The sequence below is a fragment of the Centropristis striata genome, chromosome 11, assembly GCF_030273125.1.
Source record: "Centropristis striata isolate RG_2023a ecotype Rhode Island chromosome 11, C.striata_1.0, whole genome shotgun sequence".
In the NCBI taxonomy this organism is placed as follows: Eukaryota; Metazoa; Chordata; class Actinopteri; order Perciformes; family Serranidae; genus Centropristis; species Centropristis striata.
In genome coordinates, this window is record NC_081527.1 from 15,110,369 (window position 1) to 15,127,673 (window position 17,305).

At 39.2% G+C, this 17,305-nt stretch overlaps 2 protein-coding genes across 2 annotated transcripts in view; one reads left to right on the forward strand and one right to left on the reverse strand.

Annotated features, from left to right (window-relative positions):
• The window catches only part of ece2a (endothelin converting enzyme 2a), a 94,782-nt gene extending 87,833 nt beyond the window's left edge, over nucleotides 1–6,949 (forward strand). The window contains exon 4 of the mRNA XM_059345388.1: nucleotides 4,295–6,949. Within this exon, the coding sequence (XP_059201371.1) occupies nucleotides 4,295–4,588 (294 nt within the window). The 3' untranslated portion in view covers nucleotides 4,589–6,949. The remainder of the gene's footprint in view (nucleotides 1–4,294) is intronic.
• Nucleotides 6,950–12,898: 5,949 nt separating this feature from the next.
• On the reverse strand, nucleotides 12,899–15,783 carry camk2n1a (calcium/calmodulin-dependent protein kinase II inhibitor 1a). The gene is made up of 2 exons (XM_059343725.1): nucleotides 15,327–15,783; nucleotides 12,899–14,752 (listed from the first exon to the last, which is right to left on the reverse strand). The coding sequence occupies exons 1-2, from the start codon at nucleotides 15,493–15,495 to the stop codon at nucleotides 14,682–14,684; spliced, it is 240 nt and encodes a 79-aa protein (XP_059199708.1). The 5' UTR covers nucleotides 15,496–15,783; the 3' UTR covers nucleotides 12,899–14,681.
• Between the last annotated feature and the right edge of the window lie 1,522 nt (nucleotides 15,784–17,305).

Here is a 17,305-nt window from a genome sequence, read left to right on the forward strand (position 1 = left end):
GTAAGTATCTCATATCAAATGATTATGGGCATTATGCTAAGCAACATGAATGTCATCCCTGAATGACAAAGTAATGCAACATAAGAAGTGAATGAAGCTAAATCTCCGCCTAGCATGCTAATCGCGAAGAACAGAATTTGCACATTACATTCAGACCACTACAACGTCTGCAACTCTATAAAACACTTACTTTTCATAAGGTATGCACACCACCCAGCACATACACATTGAACACATTGGTATTTGCTGGAAACTATTTGAATATAATTGGAAAATCGAACCTTGTATCGCACTTTAAAACTCCAAAAGATAGGTAGGCTAAATAGATTTACAGATGAGATGAGTCAGGTGTGGAAATCCAGAGTGAATTGGGTTACTGACCAGGTGTAGGCCTGTCACACAATGGAGCTCCCCTAAAAGGTGTCCGATCAGAAACAGTGCAATACCGCAACACTTCCTATGTAAATAATGTTTTTTTGAAAAATGAATTCAAAAATCTTCAAAATTGAAGATGCACACCTTTGTGCCATGCGCAAGCCACATACAAAATATTAGGTAGTTATAGATAGATGATTCAGGCACTTCCACTCTCAGATTTTGAGTGAGCTGAGTAGGTGCTGTAGGCCACTTATCATGTGACTGATCTGATCTGGTCTAGATTTGGTTCAGACCAGGTGGAATAGTAGTGTAACAATTAGCCAAGGCTGTCAAAAGCAAAACAATATGCCGTTTTGACAACTCTAAAGCTGTTTTGGAACCGATCGGCTATCAGGCTGATGCTGATTTTGCTCTGGGAGCAACACCCATTATTTCTTTATTATACCTTCTTTTCCATGCAGCACACATTGTTTACAGGCTGATTAGCAACTAAGATGCAAGACTGGAGTTGGAGTTGAGAGACGGCGTCTTTGACTAGAGTGTTTTTTAAAGCCAGCAAAAAGCTGAAATAAATAAATAGCTGATGGGTTCTGAGATTGTATTTTGGTCAATCGGTTTCCTCTTTTTTGCTCAACATGGACTGTTTACCTGCATGCTACCAAAGTCCGCCCAAACATGTTGTATCAATAACAGTCGGATTCGGAAATCTTGTCCTGACACATTATGCAGACATCTGTTTATAGAGAATACTTGGGGAAAAGGAGCCAGTGTGGTCCAAAGAGCAGTTACAATATAATGGGGAGCTATTACTCATGCAACAATACACGGCTATATTATTTGGGGCAGTAAAGAACAGTTTAGGTGTTTTTGAAGCAAGGTTTTGAAAAATCATGTAATCCAGTCCATTTTTGGGGACTGTCATGGCTTCAACTTTAAATTCTTTCAGATCTCTGCCATGTCTTTGTCAGGCACTTCTTAATCTAGATCTTCCTACCCTTTTCCCTCCCATTTCTGTGCATTGTATGACTCATTTCATCCCATATTCAACGACCCCCTCCAACTTTCCGCTTTTCCTCCGTGTCACAGTGCAGAGTGAATAATTCATGTTTGGGCTGCTTGCTGGTGGAGATGAATCATGTGAGAAGAGCAGGATACACGTGCTCGACTCAGAGCGACTCTTCTCTCCAAAGACCTCAGGACAGTGTAGAGGGGGAGCCACTGCGCTCCTCCACAGCTTCACTTCACAGACTACAACCACTCCGTCCTGGCTGCATGACATTACCGTCCCAGCTTTCAAGATGATGACAGTCACATGTGAGCTCAACACCACTTCCTCTACAGAGACCTTGCAGCAGCATCTCACTATACAGTTGCCTGTATCTTTTATGGCATTATGGCCTGAAAAATTAGCTGTACAGAACAGTTTTCAGAATAAGTTTTTTATGTACATAGATTATGTTATACAAAATTCAGAAATTAAAGGAAAACATGAAACATGTCAACACTTAGATAACATGAGCCAAATGATAAATTTCATCTATGTTCATGCCACATGATATGGGCCACATGACATTGTAATGTAAGAGTGACTTGATAGAGCAAATTAGTAGCAGTTGCACACACACACACACACACACACACACACACACACACACACATATATATATATATATATATATATATATATATACACATTAATATAAGTATATAATTTTGGTGGACTTGGTGCGATTCAGAATTGACGTTGTTGCATTTTTTGTTTGGTTCGGTTTGCTTCCACACTGTGCTTTATCAAGTGTACCAAGCATTGTAAACAAATGTCTATTGGACAGAATATGTCCATATGACAGAATATGACAGAATATGTATTTTTATAGTTTATTGCTTGAAGTATGCCTAGGTTGTTCTTTTTTTTTATTTAATTGTGCTGTTATTGTCTCTGTGTGTAATGCTGCTGCTACGCTGTAATTTCCCAGCTTGGGATAAATAAAGTATATCTATCTATCTATCTATCTATCTATCTATCTATCTATCTATCTATCTATCTATCTATCTATCTATCTATCTATCTATCTATCTATCTATCTATCTATCTATCTATCTATCTATCTATCTATCTATCTATCTATCTATCTATCTATCTATCTATGTGAGGGAAAGAGCTGCCACTTTTTAGAAGCAAGTTTAATGTATTGTTGGCGGAGATTCTTCACTTTTATGCGGCATTTATCCGATGTGCGATTGACATCGTTCTACTTTGAAGACTTTGTTGTTTTTGTTTGTAGCCACAAGCAACTGTGTTGTGTGATCGTTTGACCATATTTTGAAAAGGGCATTTACTTCATAATAATTTCTGCCCAAATTCAACCCAGAAAAATCTGTTTTGATTTGCTTCCTTCCTTTGGTCCAACTGTGTTCTCACCTGCGGCAAACCGAATTCTGGTGCACTTGAAAGCGTTTCTTTGCAGATTTGAGTTTGGTTCTTTGGTCCGCACCAGAGTTTGTTTTAGCATTCACACCAGCAGAACAAAACGGACTATCCGACAAAACGCACCAGAGTTCGTTTCATGGGGACCAAACGGCTCAGGTGTGAAAGCGCCCTAAGTTTCTAGAAAGTTAGTTAGTTTTTAAACTTAATTCATTTTTTATGTTAACAAAAACAAAATACATTATAATGTCTCAGGTCAAAAAAAGACAAGAACAAAATTAACACAAATTGCTGCAGCTCTAATTTGCTTTTTTGCCAATTTTAGCTCAATAATTTGTTTAATAGTACACATATATAATAGTGCACATTAGTAATTTACATATCTAGTCTATGGTTCAGTATCAACTACTCCGAAGCTGTTTTACACATGTTGTATCTTATTTTGTAACGCAAAGGTGTAGTGTTATCTTATACCATGCAGCTATTTCTTCACTGGCACCTGGCCAAATTATTTTGTTTAGGAACAGTTACGATGTGTGGACATCCTTGAAAAGTAAAAACAAAGTAGTTTATTTGTTGTCATTGACCATAGCATAGTCATTTATCCAATTGTGATAATCCGATGTGTCACTTTTGTCTTTCTGCTTTTTTGTGTGTACTGCCTGGCAATTAAGTTCCTGATTTCCTGCAGTACTTCTCCAGCAATGCATTAGGGCAAAATGTTGACCCAATTTAAATGTTTGATGTATGAAATACAAAAGGTTTGTTGCTCACTGCTCTGCAGATTGTGTCCCTTCACTCCCACACACACTTCTGTCTCTGGAGAAACTCCCTGCCTGAGTGAAACTAAATGTGTCTCTGCATGCTTGTGTTTGTGTCAATTTTCACATTGTGTGTGTGTGTGTGTGTGTGTGTGTGTACTCTTGTTTGCCTGAGCTCTGCAGTCCTCTGAAGCTTACTGTGTCCTGATGCACACGTGTATCTCACACGAAGGAGCAACACACTGGAGGAGTGTTGATGGACCCAGAACAACAATTATTCATATGGAGGGACCCACACAGTTTTCGTACTGTCACTCCATGTTATCAGACTGCATGGCTAAGCACTGAAAAAAGCTTGGTGCCTCACGGTTGCTCTGGCTTGCAGAGATGCAGCGCCATGTGCCTGATTGGACAGATAGCGATTTGAGGGAATTTAGTATTTGACAGAAGTGTCCATCTTTACCTCAAACAAGTTTTTTATGTCTCAGATTTGGGTTTAATTTAGAAGATTGTGTCTCCCACAATGCTTTCTTTCCTCAAGGAAAACTACACAAAATTTAAATGAGATGAAAGGCACTGTGATGGTTACAATCTCGATTTATTCAACAACCCGAGCTGCTTAGGTAACAGTGAGGTTGCTGTTACTGGTGGTGGGAATTAACATGGTGTGGGTCTTGGTGGTAATATCTTCTTAAACTCTTCCTCTCTTTTTTTTTTCCTCTTCTAGATTAGCCGCTGCCTGAAGCCTGGAGGGCGGTTCGTCTCTGTAACCTTCGCCCAACCCTTCTTCAGGAAACGACTCTATGCTCGCACAGAGTACAACTGGTCAATCAGGAGGTACAGTTACGGAGATGGCTTTGAATATTTTGTGTATGTGATGACCAAAGGAGAGGAGCTCAGCCCAGAAGATGCAGCTCTGGAGAAAAAGCTATTGGAAGAGACCAAATCTCCCCCTGCCAGAACCATCGCAACACAAGATGAAGATGAGAAGGACTTCCTGTCTAATATTGACTTATCATAACTGGAAGTTGCTCGTGTCAACAAACGACCGGCACCCACCACAAGAAAGAGCCCAAAACAAAGTTCACATAAGCACAAAGAAAAAAAGTTTTATGAGTGTGTGGAAAACTAGGGTAAACTTCAGCAGGGCATTCGATTCATGGAGGGACCTACGTTTGGTTTTAGGGGTCAAAATGTTAGTCAGACAATAGCAGTTTAAGTCTACTTACCTTATCTATCAACATGATGTCGGTTAATCAATTTTTACATAACTATTTTTGCTGATGCCCAGGACGCTCGCTTGCAGCCATAGAGTTCATTTGGATGCTGACTGTAGTTCACTTAACAGCCACCGGTGTCACTGATGAGAAGGATTTTCTGAAAATTTAACGTAGTACCTTTAATACAAGTGTCCAGTTCCACACTGCAACACCCAGGTACACAGTGGACTGTTTTTTCCATTCAGTAAGGTTGAATGCATGTCTTGAACTCAAAATAGCAAGTTTCTTTACAGAAGAACATGAATTGAGACACAAGGCAATTGTTTTTTACAATGAGTCAACCAATCAAACTGACCTTTGCCCTTCCTACATCACTTACCTCTTAATGTTACTACAAAGACAGAAAAGTTAACTTCCAGAATACAGAACAACATCGACTGAACACATGAAACAATGCAGAATAAATCATTCATTTGAAGTCTCCTCTCAAATGTGGCAGTTGATCGTAAAATAAACCTTATTTCTTTATGTTTTTATATGATTGCATTGTTTCGATTGCCATGTAGTGATTTGTAGTCAACTATGACTCATCATGTTTCCATCTATGCCATCACTTTCGGAAGCAGCTTCTGTTCTGGTGAACTTCATTACCGAAACTTTTATCTTTTTTATAAACTAGTTTCACATCCCGGTTCCCTTAACTGTCCTCTCTGTCTTTAAAGATTCAACAGTCTCTGAGTCTGTGGTGCAGCACAAGCCTGCCAGAGTTACACAATTTGCAAGACAAACTGGCATGTCTAGACACCGTACATAACAGCAGCACTGGCCTGCATGTAAAGTCAGTGTTAAAGTCTATTAATATGTCAGTCAGAGTCTCCCCTTCTGTTGGGGTTGTCTGTAGCTGTCCCTCGTCTGCTTTAGATTCAAGACAAAAACTGCTAATAGAGGCACACAGTGTTTGACACACAAGTCAAGCACGCCGGCGCTGCGTGCGGGCACACATGTACACACGTAATAGCCCACCCTGCGTGTTATTTGTTGAGGAAACATGAGATGGGTCTCAGGTCCTGTGCTCTCTGCTGCTTAATTTTAGACCTGAAAGGGGGAGAGAGAGTCGAGCATGCAGACAGGCAGGAAGGCTGGTGACTGGAGGGGGGGACCACATTGATAAAGTAGAAATCATTTATTTTTAATTCTCCACTGAGATCTAATTACCGCCTATTTTTAAGACTTGAAAAAAAAAGGTGTGTGATTTTTCAGATGGCTCTTTCATTGCATGATTTTCTGCTGGTGCAATGTGGTGGTTTGTTTAATTTTAACTTTGATGTCGACAAAACAGTCTTCACAAGCCTGTTGAGTAGCTGTTATGGAGCTTTTGATCGTGTCACATGAACCTCCTCAGCAGGTGGCTTTAGCCTGTTGTCTGTGAATCAATTTTGGCTAAACCCCGTCCCCTATTAGTTAATATTTCTAGGCTTGTTAAGCTTTGTGTGCTCACATGGGGCACACGCAGTTTTGTGGTGAGATTGTTTTTATCAAGCACTGTTTCCAAAAGCCAAGAGTTAATGTTTGATCTCAATCTGTTGTGCTCTGAAATAACATGTTCAAATGTTCAAATCTTTGTCTTTGTGCTAAAACAATGGTGTTGGAAACATATTTTAAATCATGCAGACTCTCATCTTTAATACTGTGTGAAACTGTTTTTAAGCAGTGTTGCTGAAATATTGATCTATATACATTACATGCATTATATGCATTTTATATCAGTAGCTTTCTGGTAGATCAACTACACTCATTTTTAGATAGTGATGATGAGGTAAATTACTTTTATTCCATTTTTTGTGCAGTCAACTATTGAAATTACAAGTCATTTTAGGCCATAAAAGAAAAGGAATGATTTTTAAAAAAAATGTCTACAATTTGTTTTTACTGTAATTGAACCCCCTTTTTCTTCTTTTTTCTTTTTTTCTTTTTCTTTCAACCAGTGCTTAGTTGGTCAAACAGTTTTAAAATGTTTTTTTAGTGTTTTTTTTAATATATTGTTTTTAATTAATGTTTTATATATGACCTGTGACCAAGTGGGAACTTTTGAAATAACCTCAATTCATTTTTGCTGGCATGTGACTTTTTTGTAAAATCTTTCATTAAAATGTCATATCTCATGTTCATTGTCAATTTGATCATTTTTTACTGCAGTCATATATTCTCGTGGTATGAACACAGCACACACACTGTTGCACATATTTAAGTGCATTGCTGTCAGACAGTGATGGTCTCACCTGTTCTGTATCTTCTCCACCAGACCCTTGCAGTGGGTAAACCCCCACTGGCTATTATCTGGTTTCCATGGCGACAGTTGGGTGCAATGCCCTGACTACCTGAACAGGAGGGTTAAAAAAAACAAAAACATCCTGCCACCTATTTGGCATGGCAGGAGGGTGCTGCTTATGTAAGAGGCAGTGGTTTGATATTGACAGCAGAGGCTCAGGGGTGCAGAGCGGCAACACTGCAGCACTGGGACGTAAAACATTTGATGGATTTAACACTCAGTGTGGACTGAGGGAGGCTGGGCCTGTCCCTGCACATGGAGAGTTTCACTTCTGCTTTATTTTCCCCCACAGTGTGATTGCAATTTTCCCACTTTTTCCTTTTCCATCAATGTATGAATATTTATATTATTGCTTTTTGGTAAATGTGGTTTGCAGCTACCTCCATCAGACTGACTGATCTGCACCGGCAGAGACCCCGACAGTGAGATTTAACTTGACTGGACTTAAGTTATATAACCACAGAGCAGGGCGCAGGCCTCACGCAGGAGAGGTTTAGTCATCAGGCTTCCATCTTATGTGCACTTTTATTTGTTTCTTCAGCCGATCACCCGAGTCATGCAGGTGTCTGAGGCTATGATTTAATATATAGACTGCTGTGTATTTGTGTGTGTAAGAGATAGCAGAGCCAGAATTCTCTCTCCTGCTGCTAATTGTCCTCCATGCTCTGTTGCCCAAGGGCAGCAACAACACTAATCTACTGCATGCTCAATGCCTTTCTCTCTCTCTGTCTTTCTGTCTCTTTTTCACTCTCTCAGTCACTCTTCTCACCACCACCACCACCACCACCCTGCCCTCTCTGTCTGCATCGATTGGCCCTGAGTGCTTTGGTGTGTGGGTGTTATGTGAGGGCTCATGCGATTCAAAAGGTCTACTGCATGCTTTAACCAAACATCTCTGGGTTTTATGTGCCTCATTGTGCCTGTTTGTGTTTAAACTGAATCACGATAAAGTGATGCTGCCTGTTTGTACGGCCATGATCTGCCCATTTACTGCAGCTACACTCACTGATTGTGAAAGGGAAATTTGCAGCTTGTAGCATGGTTGGCCTCTATGTTCCCTCATTAACTTTTTTCCCTCTTCTTTGTGGAGTTTGCATGTTCTGTGTCAGCGTGGGTTCTGTCCACATTCTCTAGATTTCTCCCACAGTCCAAAGACAGGTGTCGGTTGTCTGTCTCTATGTGTCAACCCTCTTATAGTCTTGCATCCTGTTCAGGGTGTACCCCGCCTTCCACCGGTGTCACCTGGACTCGGCTCCACCCCTCCATGACCCTGAATAGAATGAGTGGTTACAGGTAATGGACGGAGGGAAATTAGGCCCCATGTTCCCTCAGCATCGGAGCGGGCCCTTCCATTAAAAGCATAACATGCTGTTGGGGTTTAGGGTTGAGTTATATATATTATTGATTTGTGTAATGAGAACCGGATACAGCATTCAAGGCAGGACCATGTTCATTCCTATGAAAGTTGCTCAGTGACGCATGAAGCCAAAAAAAGTTTGACTTCCATATGTAAAATTATCTTCCACATAAATGGGCCCATAGAGCATGCAAACATAACGTACAGCCTGCTTTTGTGTTAAAAAATAGTTTGTGAGTTTGATTGTTCATATATTGTAGGACCCTTTTGTGAATTATATCTAACATCAGTTTCAGTTGTTTAACTCAACCTTCAACAGGAAATAATCCAATGTGCATCTTGCTAGATAAGTTTTCCTTCCAGGCTTCTAAAAATTCTTAAAATCTGAGATTGGAAAATAACTTGTTGTAGCCAGTGGTGGGATGTAACTAAGTACATTTACTCAAGTACTGAACTTAAGTATAATTTTGAGGTACTTGTTCTTTACTTGAGTAGATCCATTTTATGTAACTTTATACTTCTACTTCACTACATTTTGAGGCAAATATTGTATTTTTTATTCCACCATTTAGCTGCCAGCTTTAGTTACTTTTCAGGTCGAGATTTAACCCCAAAAACATGATCAATTTAATGCGATTAGACTTTTTTTTAAATTAAAGGAAGTAGTTGAAATAAGTCCTACCTTTACAAAAAAAATGCTGCTTGCATAAATGCATCAATAATAATAATCTAATAATATATATGGAATATATAAAACAATCTGAGTGAGGTCATTCTGCATAACGAGTACTTTTACCTTTAATTACATTTTGATGCTGATACTTTTGTACTTTTATTTAAGTACGTTTTGAATGCAGGACTTTTACTTGTAATGGAGTAATTTCACAGTGTGGTATTAGTACTAAAGGCTTAGTAAAGGTTTAAAATTTTGCTTCCACCACTGCTTGTAGCATGATAAAACATGTATGTAACAGATAATAATTATGGGCAAAACCATGAAAAAAAGACCAAGCTGTAACCTGCAGCCTATGTTCCCAGTTGCCACAAATCAGCACAGATAGGATGGAGGGAATCTTCTTTGTCAGTGGAAACCAATCTGGATTAGATGTGGTGAGGACTAAGAGAAAGCACTGCCGCTGCTTTCAGCATCGCTGTATATCTGCCCATCTCCCTTGGGGCAGCATAATGGCATAATATACTGTATGGCAGGCTTATGTAACTGGAGGAGGAATATTAATGGACGTCCACTCAGGATGGGGCGAAAGTGGGATCAGATCAAAGCTCTTTGTCCTCACTGCACACGCTCAGTTTGAACCTGGAGCTGTTTGTGTTTGTGCATGTGAGCGATAACGCTACAACGGCACTTAACATTTACAGTGGTCTGCTTTTAGCATTTCGCACACAAATGTCCACATATCTGTAATGCTTGTTTGTCCATCCTGTCTTTCTGTGTGGTTACACAGTGACTATCCTTTGGGGAAGACATCTACAGCATGTCTGTGTTGACCCCAGAGCGGCCTGCGCTCCCGGCCCATCTGCCAGGTCACGACACAAGGGCCACGGGTTACATCCACAGCTCTGCCTCACAGTCAGCTGACCTCTGATCTTGGAATTTACAAAAATGATGACTGAATTATAGTCCCATGAGTGGGTTGTAAGCTCATCAGTTGTTGGCTGAGGTGTTCCAGTCAGTCAGCATTAAAATTTAAAGGACAAGCCTGGAGTTGTGAAATCTTTGTCAACACATTTTATTTAAGCAACTACAACTAGTTTTTAGCTGGTTCTGAAACTGTCTCGATTTAATACTGATGCCTCTATATGACCATCAGAGAGACGATTGACTGTTTTAAATATAGTTAATGTTGATGTCTGTCACCATGTCTGAATCACACGATTTACCAGAAAAGCCTGTGTTTACATTTTCCCATGCAAATATCCCCGGTGAGTAATACATTAACCAGTTACAAGGAAGCAGGAGGTTTTTCTTTGGAGATTTTTATTTTTTACACTAGAATTTGCGCTTATGGCCGACACTGGGGCAGAATCAGCAAAGAGAAACAGAAATGAATTGACCAAAGAACAACAAACAAAAGCTTTGTCTTCAAGCTTTTTGAACTGATACTGAAAGGCAAGAAATACTGCAGCTCTATTGGTAGCAGGGGTTGAATTAACTACTTTAAAAAGTCACATGTTGATAGTCACAGTCATGACAGAGAGAGAGAGGGGTGGAGCAGAGCTGATACGGTTCAATATTTGCCCAAATATGTCAGTCCGGTTCCGGCTTTCCAGGGCTGCCCATTACTGTGAAAAGTGTAATTGTCCATGACTGCAGACAGACACAGCTACGCACACACACACACAGGACATCCACAACAACAACGTGATCGATAACACTATGTGTTCATTCAGCTCAGTCCTGATGTTATCAGGACAGTCAATAATCTCTCTGATGGGAGAGATGTGGTCGGTTACACTGATGACGCTTTGTTGATGTTCTGTTGTTAGAGTGAAGTGCAATTCAGAGTCGTATAAAGATCAGTGTTAGAGCACTGTTGTCAAAACACAGAGCTTTTTTTATACAAGCGTCCTGATACTGTACACGTTTTTCCAACTGACAAACAAATGAGACAGAAAGTCTGTCACAGCTATAGCGTGAGTTCCAGGAAAATTCTATAATGTGATTACAAGGAAATTAATTTTTATTGAGTTATGGAGGTTTGTGTACCGTAGGTGGAAGAAGTGATATGAGACATAATTTCCTGACTGACCCTGTTGGCAAACAGTGTAGTACACTCTTCTTCCACCTGACAGTTTCACCTCATTTTACATTTAAGTTTTTAAGTTTTTTTAGTTTGATGGTTGCCATGCCCTGCTTTTAAATGATTGCTGATTTTATTAAAGTAACATATTTATATTTATATTTATATATTTAAAGTAACATAAGTTTATAAAGGATTTTCCCACTACAGCTTTTTGTCAGGTAAACCCTGGCTGGTGCTCAATTAAAAATACATCTTTAAAAGTTTGTTGCACTAGGAACCTTCACATGTTGATGTAATAAACTAGCCCAGCCATGGTGGTTGTAGTTAAGAGGTTTCTCCTCCAGTTACCATGGGAGATATTTGGAAAGTACCATCTTGTAAGATGAAGTTATTCAGCTAATATGAAAAAAGAAAAGAGAAAAGAAATTGTGATTTAACCCATTTGTGCCCACAAATATAATTTAGAATTTCCTTTGAACTTGTTCTCTGGGCTTTCCTAAGCACAAATGTTTAGAAAAGTGAGTTTGTCTAATCATACTTTTAGTCTTTGGACATATAGGAACACAGTTCTAGCATAAAATATAATGAAATACATAGAAAAAAAGCAGTACTCCCATGTGCCCAGAGACTAAATATATGAGAAAATGGCTGTATCACAGGACCTATGGGAGGATATTCAAGTATTTTGTATCGATTAAGTCATAACAGGTTAGCAACCAAAGATATGTACACATATGCCATGAAAACAAATCATATGCAAGAAATTTCAATGTTAGCATTTTTAAAAATCCTGACTAGTCAAATGATAAATGTGTGATTTTTCATGTGATCTAAAAATTCCAAAATTGTTCTAATAGATATTTGGCTAAAGTATGTCCATACCAGATTTCAAGACTTTAGCCCAATCAGAACAAATGTTATTGCACTTTTACTTGTCATACTAAACATTCTCTGTGGGCACAAGAGGATATATCCAGTTATTTGTTTTTAGAGGATTACAAACTGCTGTGATGCTGATCTTTATTTTAGGAGAGATTATATGTTACTTTGACTGCATTGGAAGATATTCCTACAACCTCAACCAGATACCATCTTCATACCAATTATTTATGCCTCAGAGTATGAGGAAACTATCAAAGAGCCAACAAAAACTGATGGATAGATGGTTGAATGTCCAGTTTCTGCTATTCTGTATGGCTACGATGGGCTGTGAAACACTTCAGGACATGTTGTTTTTGTTTTTTGTGTGTGCCTGATGTAGGTTTTTTGTGAGAGTGTACTGTATGAGGACACTGCACATGTAGACTTTGATAGATGATCATGTGGCCAGTCGTGGCTCCCCAGGGGTCTGTGGTTTAATGAACTCACTAGTGTAGGCCGGCATGGAGCTGTTTAACAGCTTAACAGATGGATCACTGTTCCTTCCCTGCTCTTTAATTAAGGATCAGAATTTACTGTCACTGAGGTCATGGCTACTGACTCCAAAGGCTACAAAGAAATGAGAAGGCTTTGGCTTTCTGATGCTGCAACTACATGTATGTTCTTTTTCTTTAAGTTGTCACTGTGCTGAAGTGATATGCTCTGTGTTGTGTCTCTGGGCCTATTGTCTTCCATCAAATCATTAGTTGGGACAAAAGCCATACCAAAGAATCACATTTACATGTTCTTTCACCATTTATTAATTCACCAAATACAGTGAAAATGGCATCATAATATACAATGACTCATTCTTAGAATGTCATGACATTTTTGTTGCTTTTTTGCTTCATAAAACGATGTTTCATTATTGAAAATATTAAGGTTTCATGCACAACAAACCATATCCAGTTTCTTTAAAATAATGGTACAAAATAAACAAAATTAAAAAACAAAAACTGTAATGTCCAAAATCGGTCAAATAACGACGTGTTATTTGAGGATACTCGTAAACAGTGCAATATACTCTAAAACTGCCATTTTCTAACAAATTCATCAACGAAGCTCAAGTCACAGTATACGATTTCTTAATAATAGTTTAACATTGATGTGTGCAAAAACCCCAGACACATTCAGTTAGTCTTTAAAAAACACCCGACCGCTGATATAGAATGAGACCAGTCCACCAAAATCTTAGCTTCGCCTCCATGAAGCCTAGTCTCATTCTGTATATCCTCTCTGAAGTAGAAATATTTTTGTTGATGAATTGTAAGACGATAGACTAGCATATCATTTAAATAACAAATATTTAGATATAAAAATACAAATATGACTTTTGTTAAAAAGAAGCGTGCCAGGGTAAGAGTAGTGGCACCTGTGTTGGCACCGGAGTGAAAGTTCATGCAAATAGATGGAGAGAAAAACTCATAGGAGACGAAACACGAATTGCAAAATTAGAAGAACCAAATTATGAAAAGTATAGTTTTTTGTCCCATCATTTTCATGACTAACATTTTAAACATTTATTATAATCTCAACATCTGTGCTGGCCTCTGTAGATATCTGAGCATTTGGAAATGCAAAATAAAAAGAAAAAGAGAGGGGGTAAGAAAAAAAAAGATATGTGCAGGTGTAAATCAGCTACATGGAGATGCCAAGCTGCACCTTTAACCACTGATGGGTAATGCAAGAAGAAGAATTAGAAGAAGAAGAAGAAGAGCCTGTGTTTCAGGTTTAATCTGTGGCCTAATGCTTAAGGGCCAAAAACAAACAGGGCTTCTACTACAGAAAATATTAACATTGCACCATCCTCGGATATATGTTTTTACATACAATGGGTCTCCTCTATTTAGCAGACTCGAGAGTTTGGTTGGTCTGTTTTTAAAAAGCGTTAGCAGCAACAGGAATGCATTGGACCAGTGCTGAAAGGACAGCTCCCTTGAATGCACCGTCGCTGACTGGATCAACAAAGCAAAGCCTAAAGGAGGAGGAGGGGGGAGGGAGGGGGAAAGGGGGGACGTCTGAGAGCTTAGCCTACCTACTGTACTGTACAACTTATTGAAATAGGGCTGGGATTTAGCTTCAGCCTCCAGTTGCAGTATTTTTGTTGCTTACAGCGCTGTTGGAAAGGAAAAAAGAGATGGTCGTGAAGTAATGACAAGTTCATCCATCATTAAAGTCAGCAGAGGCTGAGATACAGAGCGGTGTCCGCCATCTCAACATCTTGCTGCGCAGCAGTAGTTAAAATCGGGATTCGTTTGGAGAATTGCCAGCAATCCCATGATAAATCTTGGTCTTTTCCAGAGTCTCTCTCTCTTTCTTTCTCTTTCTTTCTTCATCTCTTTCTTCCACATTTCTCTTCCCTTTAGCCTTCTTCATTTTTCACTCTTCGTTGCCTTCTCATTGCCAGTCACCCCGTCCTCGCTTTCGTGCCGTCGTTTTTTTCTCCTGCAATCCTCGAACATGCACAGCCGACAAGTGCTTCAAATCGGTGATCAAAATTAAAAAAGTCTGCAAGGCATCGCTCACGTTTAAACGCCTGGTGAAGACTTGTCTGTCATCCCCTTCAGGACCTCGTCTATTCGGTCGTCCTCGATGACCACTGTGGAGAGAAGAAGAGAGGGTGTTTACTCACACTACAGATATATAATGTCACACTTTTAATAGTGACTTAATTGCGCTTTATTATCCATAGATCAATAAATTATTGTTTTGGTCTATGGGAGAGGAGGGATGTGTCGCAGTAAATAACCAAAGAAACACCAGAGAAATTGGGACTGTGGTGCGCTTTGCAGGTGAATAAATAAATAAATTAACTAAAGCACAAATCCCCGATCGAGCGCGCGCACTTGGTGAAAACAACTCATTCCCACTAATGGCGACGCGCCATGCTTTTTATCCTTTAACCCTATTGTTTCATGGGTACAGCATGGGGTGTGTCCTAGATCATGTCTCGTGCATGTATGTAAACACAAGCTCGTGGAATAAAGAAGTACTCTCCGTGTGGTGCATGTGCAAATATCAAAATTGTGCAGAAAAAAACAATTCTGACTTATAAAATTGTGCACAAAAAGCAAACTCGCTATATATATTTTTGCACGTTTTCTGTCACATAAATTATTCTGTCCAGTATAGTGACAACATGCATGCCTGTGCTTTATTAAAGCATCCTTTACCTCGCTTAGCTCTGCCGATCTGTCCAAGCTTTGGGGGTCTTTTCGCCTGCGACGCAGCGAAAAAGGCGCTTGTGTCCTGCAGTCCGCAGCTAAAGGACATCTGACTGACCTCGCTGTCCGCCCCGTAGCCGCTCATTTTCCCCTCGTTGTATGGCAGCACCTCGGACATTGTGGCACGACGGAGTAGGATCACGGAGAAACGTAGATAAAAAGTAGATAAAAGTCTTCCTCGGTGGCTTTATGTGCGCAATAAAGCCGTAGATCCCTTCGTTTTGTGTGCGAGCTGCAGCGGTTGGAGTGTTTCTCCTGCTAGAAGCCGTTCAAAGTGTAACTGGATGTGGATTGGGTGTCCAGCAGCAGCAGCAGGTCCGGGTGTTGTGGTGGTCTCTCTGTGCTCTCTGGATGTGTTGCAGCTGCAGGGAGAGACAGCGTGTGAGTGAGAGAGCTGTGTTCGCTTGTGTTGCTGGCTGATGTCTGGTGAGGGAAGTGGGAGATCCCGGGATCATAAAGGAAACCCAGGCAGAACGGTGAAGTCATCCATCCGGGTTTGAAGCGTGTGCGAGTGTATGTGTGTGCGTGTTTATATGTGGTAGATGTGTGTGTGTGTGTGTGTGTGTGTGTGTGTGTGTGGTAGGGGACTCCGAGTGGTAGAGGAGCAAGAGTGACACCAACAGGCGAGAGATGAAATTGCACAAGCTCATATATTTTCTTTATTTCTGAGGAAATCTCATCATTGAAACATTAGCATTGAGTTTCCTATTGTTGCACAGAGTAGTCCCATTATAGGGTATATTCCCCTTTATAACATTTTAAAAGATTATTAAGAGTTTAAGGGATCTTAAAATTGATTATCTATCCTTTCTAGAGCATGAAGTCATAAACAGTATCAGATATCTGTTTGCATAGAAATCAAGTGGAAAATAACTAACTAATTTAGGCCTACAGTTACCATGTACTTAACAATTTTTGGGCACTTGTACTTTACTCAAGTATTACTTTATTTAATGTCAATTTACACTTCTAATGTGCTAAAAAAAATGAATCCATTACATTTATCTGACAGCAGTAGTTCTAATAAATATGTGATGAGCTCATTATACATGTGCAGCACTGTATAAATTAGAGCTGCATGGATTCAAGGTCAACTAATTAATCAATTAGTATCAACAGGAAAATAATCACCAACAATTTTGATACTTTAATTCAGAAAATGTTCTTTTAAACCGCTCAAATCACATCTCATTAATCTTTGGGTTTTAGACAGACAAAACTAGACATAAAGACAAGACAGAAACTGGGATGGACATTTTCCACTATTTTCTAAAATTTAAATTCCATACAATTAATCAGTTATCCTTTTTTGAGGGGGTCATTTTTGGACATCCCAAAATATGGTGTTTTTCTGTCATTCCTGGCCATATTATGACATTTTTGACAAACATCAACATAGTATGTTTGTTTTTTGGACATCGCATAATATGTTGTTTTGCGATCATGCCTGGCCATATTATACTCTAATATATACCAACAGACTATAATTGACCCATTTCTAGCATTTTAGGCATTTTAATATTTGACCATTTTGAGGGGGTGATTTTTCGCTATTTTTGGACAAACTATACTACCACACGTATCAACAGAGTATAATTGGGTCCATTTGAAACCTTTTTAGGCATTATAATATTTGACCATTTTTGACAAAAATCGACTTATTATAGTTTGACTTTTTTTGAGGGGGTCATTTTTGGACATCCCAAAATATGGTGTTTTTTCTCTATTTTTGGACAAACTATACTACCACGTGTATCAACAGAGTATAATTGGATCATTTCTAGCAATTTTTCGGCAATTTAAAAATTTTTGACAAAAATCGACATGCTATAGTATTAGTTTTTTCAGTTTTTTGGACATTGCATAATATGGTGTTTTCTCTGTAATTTTTTAGCCATATTTAGCTCTAATATGTATCAACAGACTTG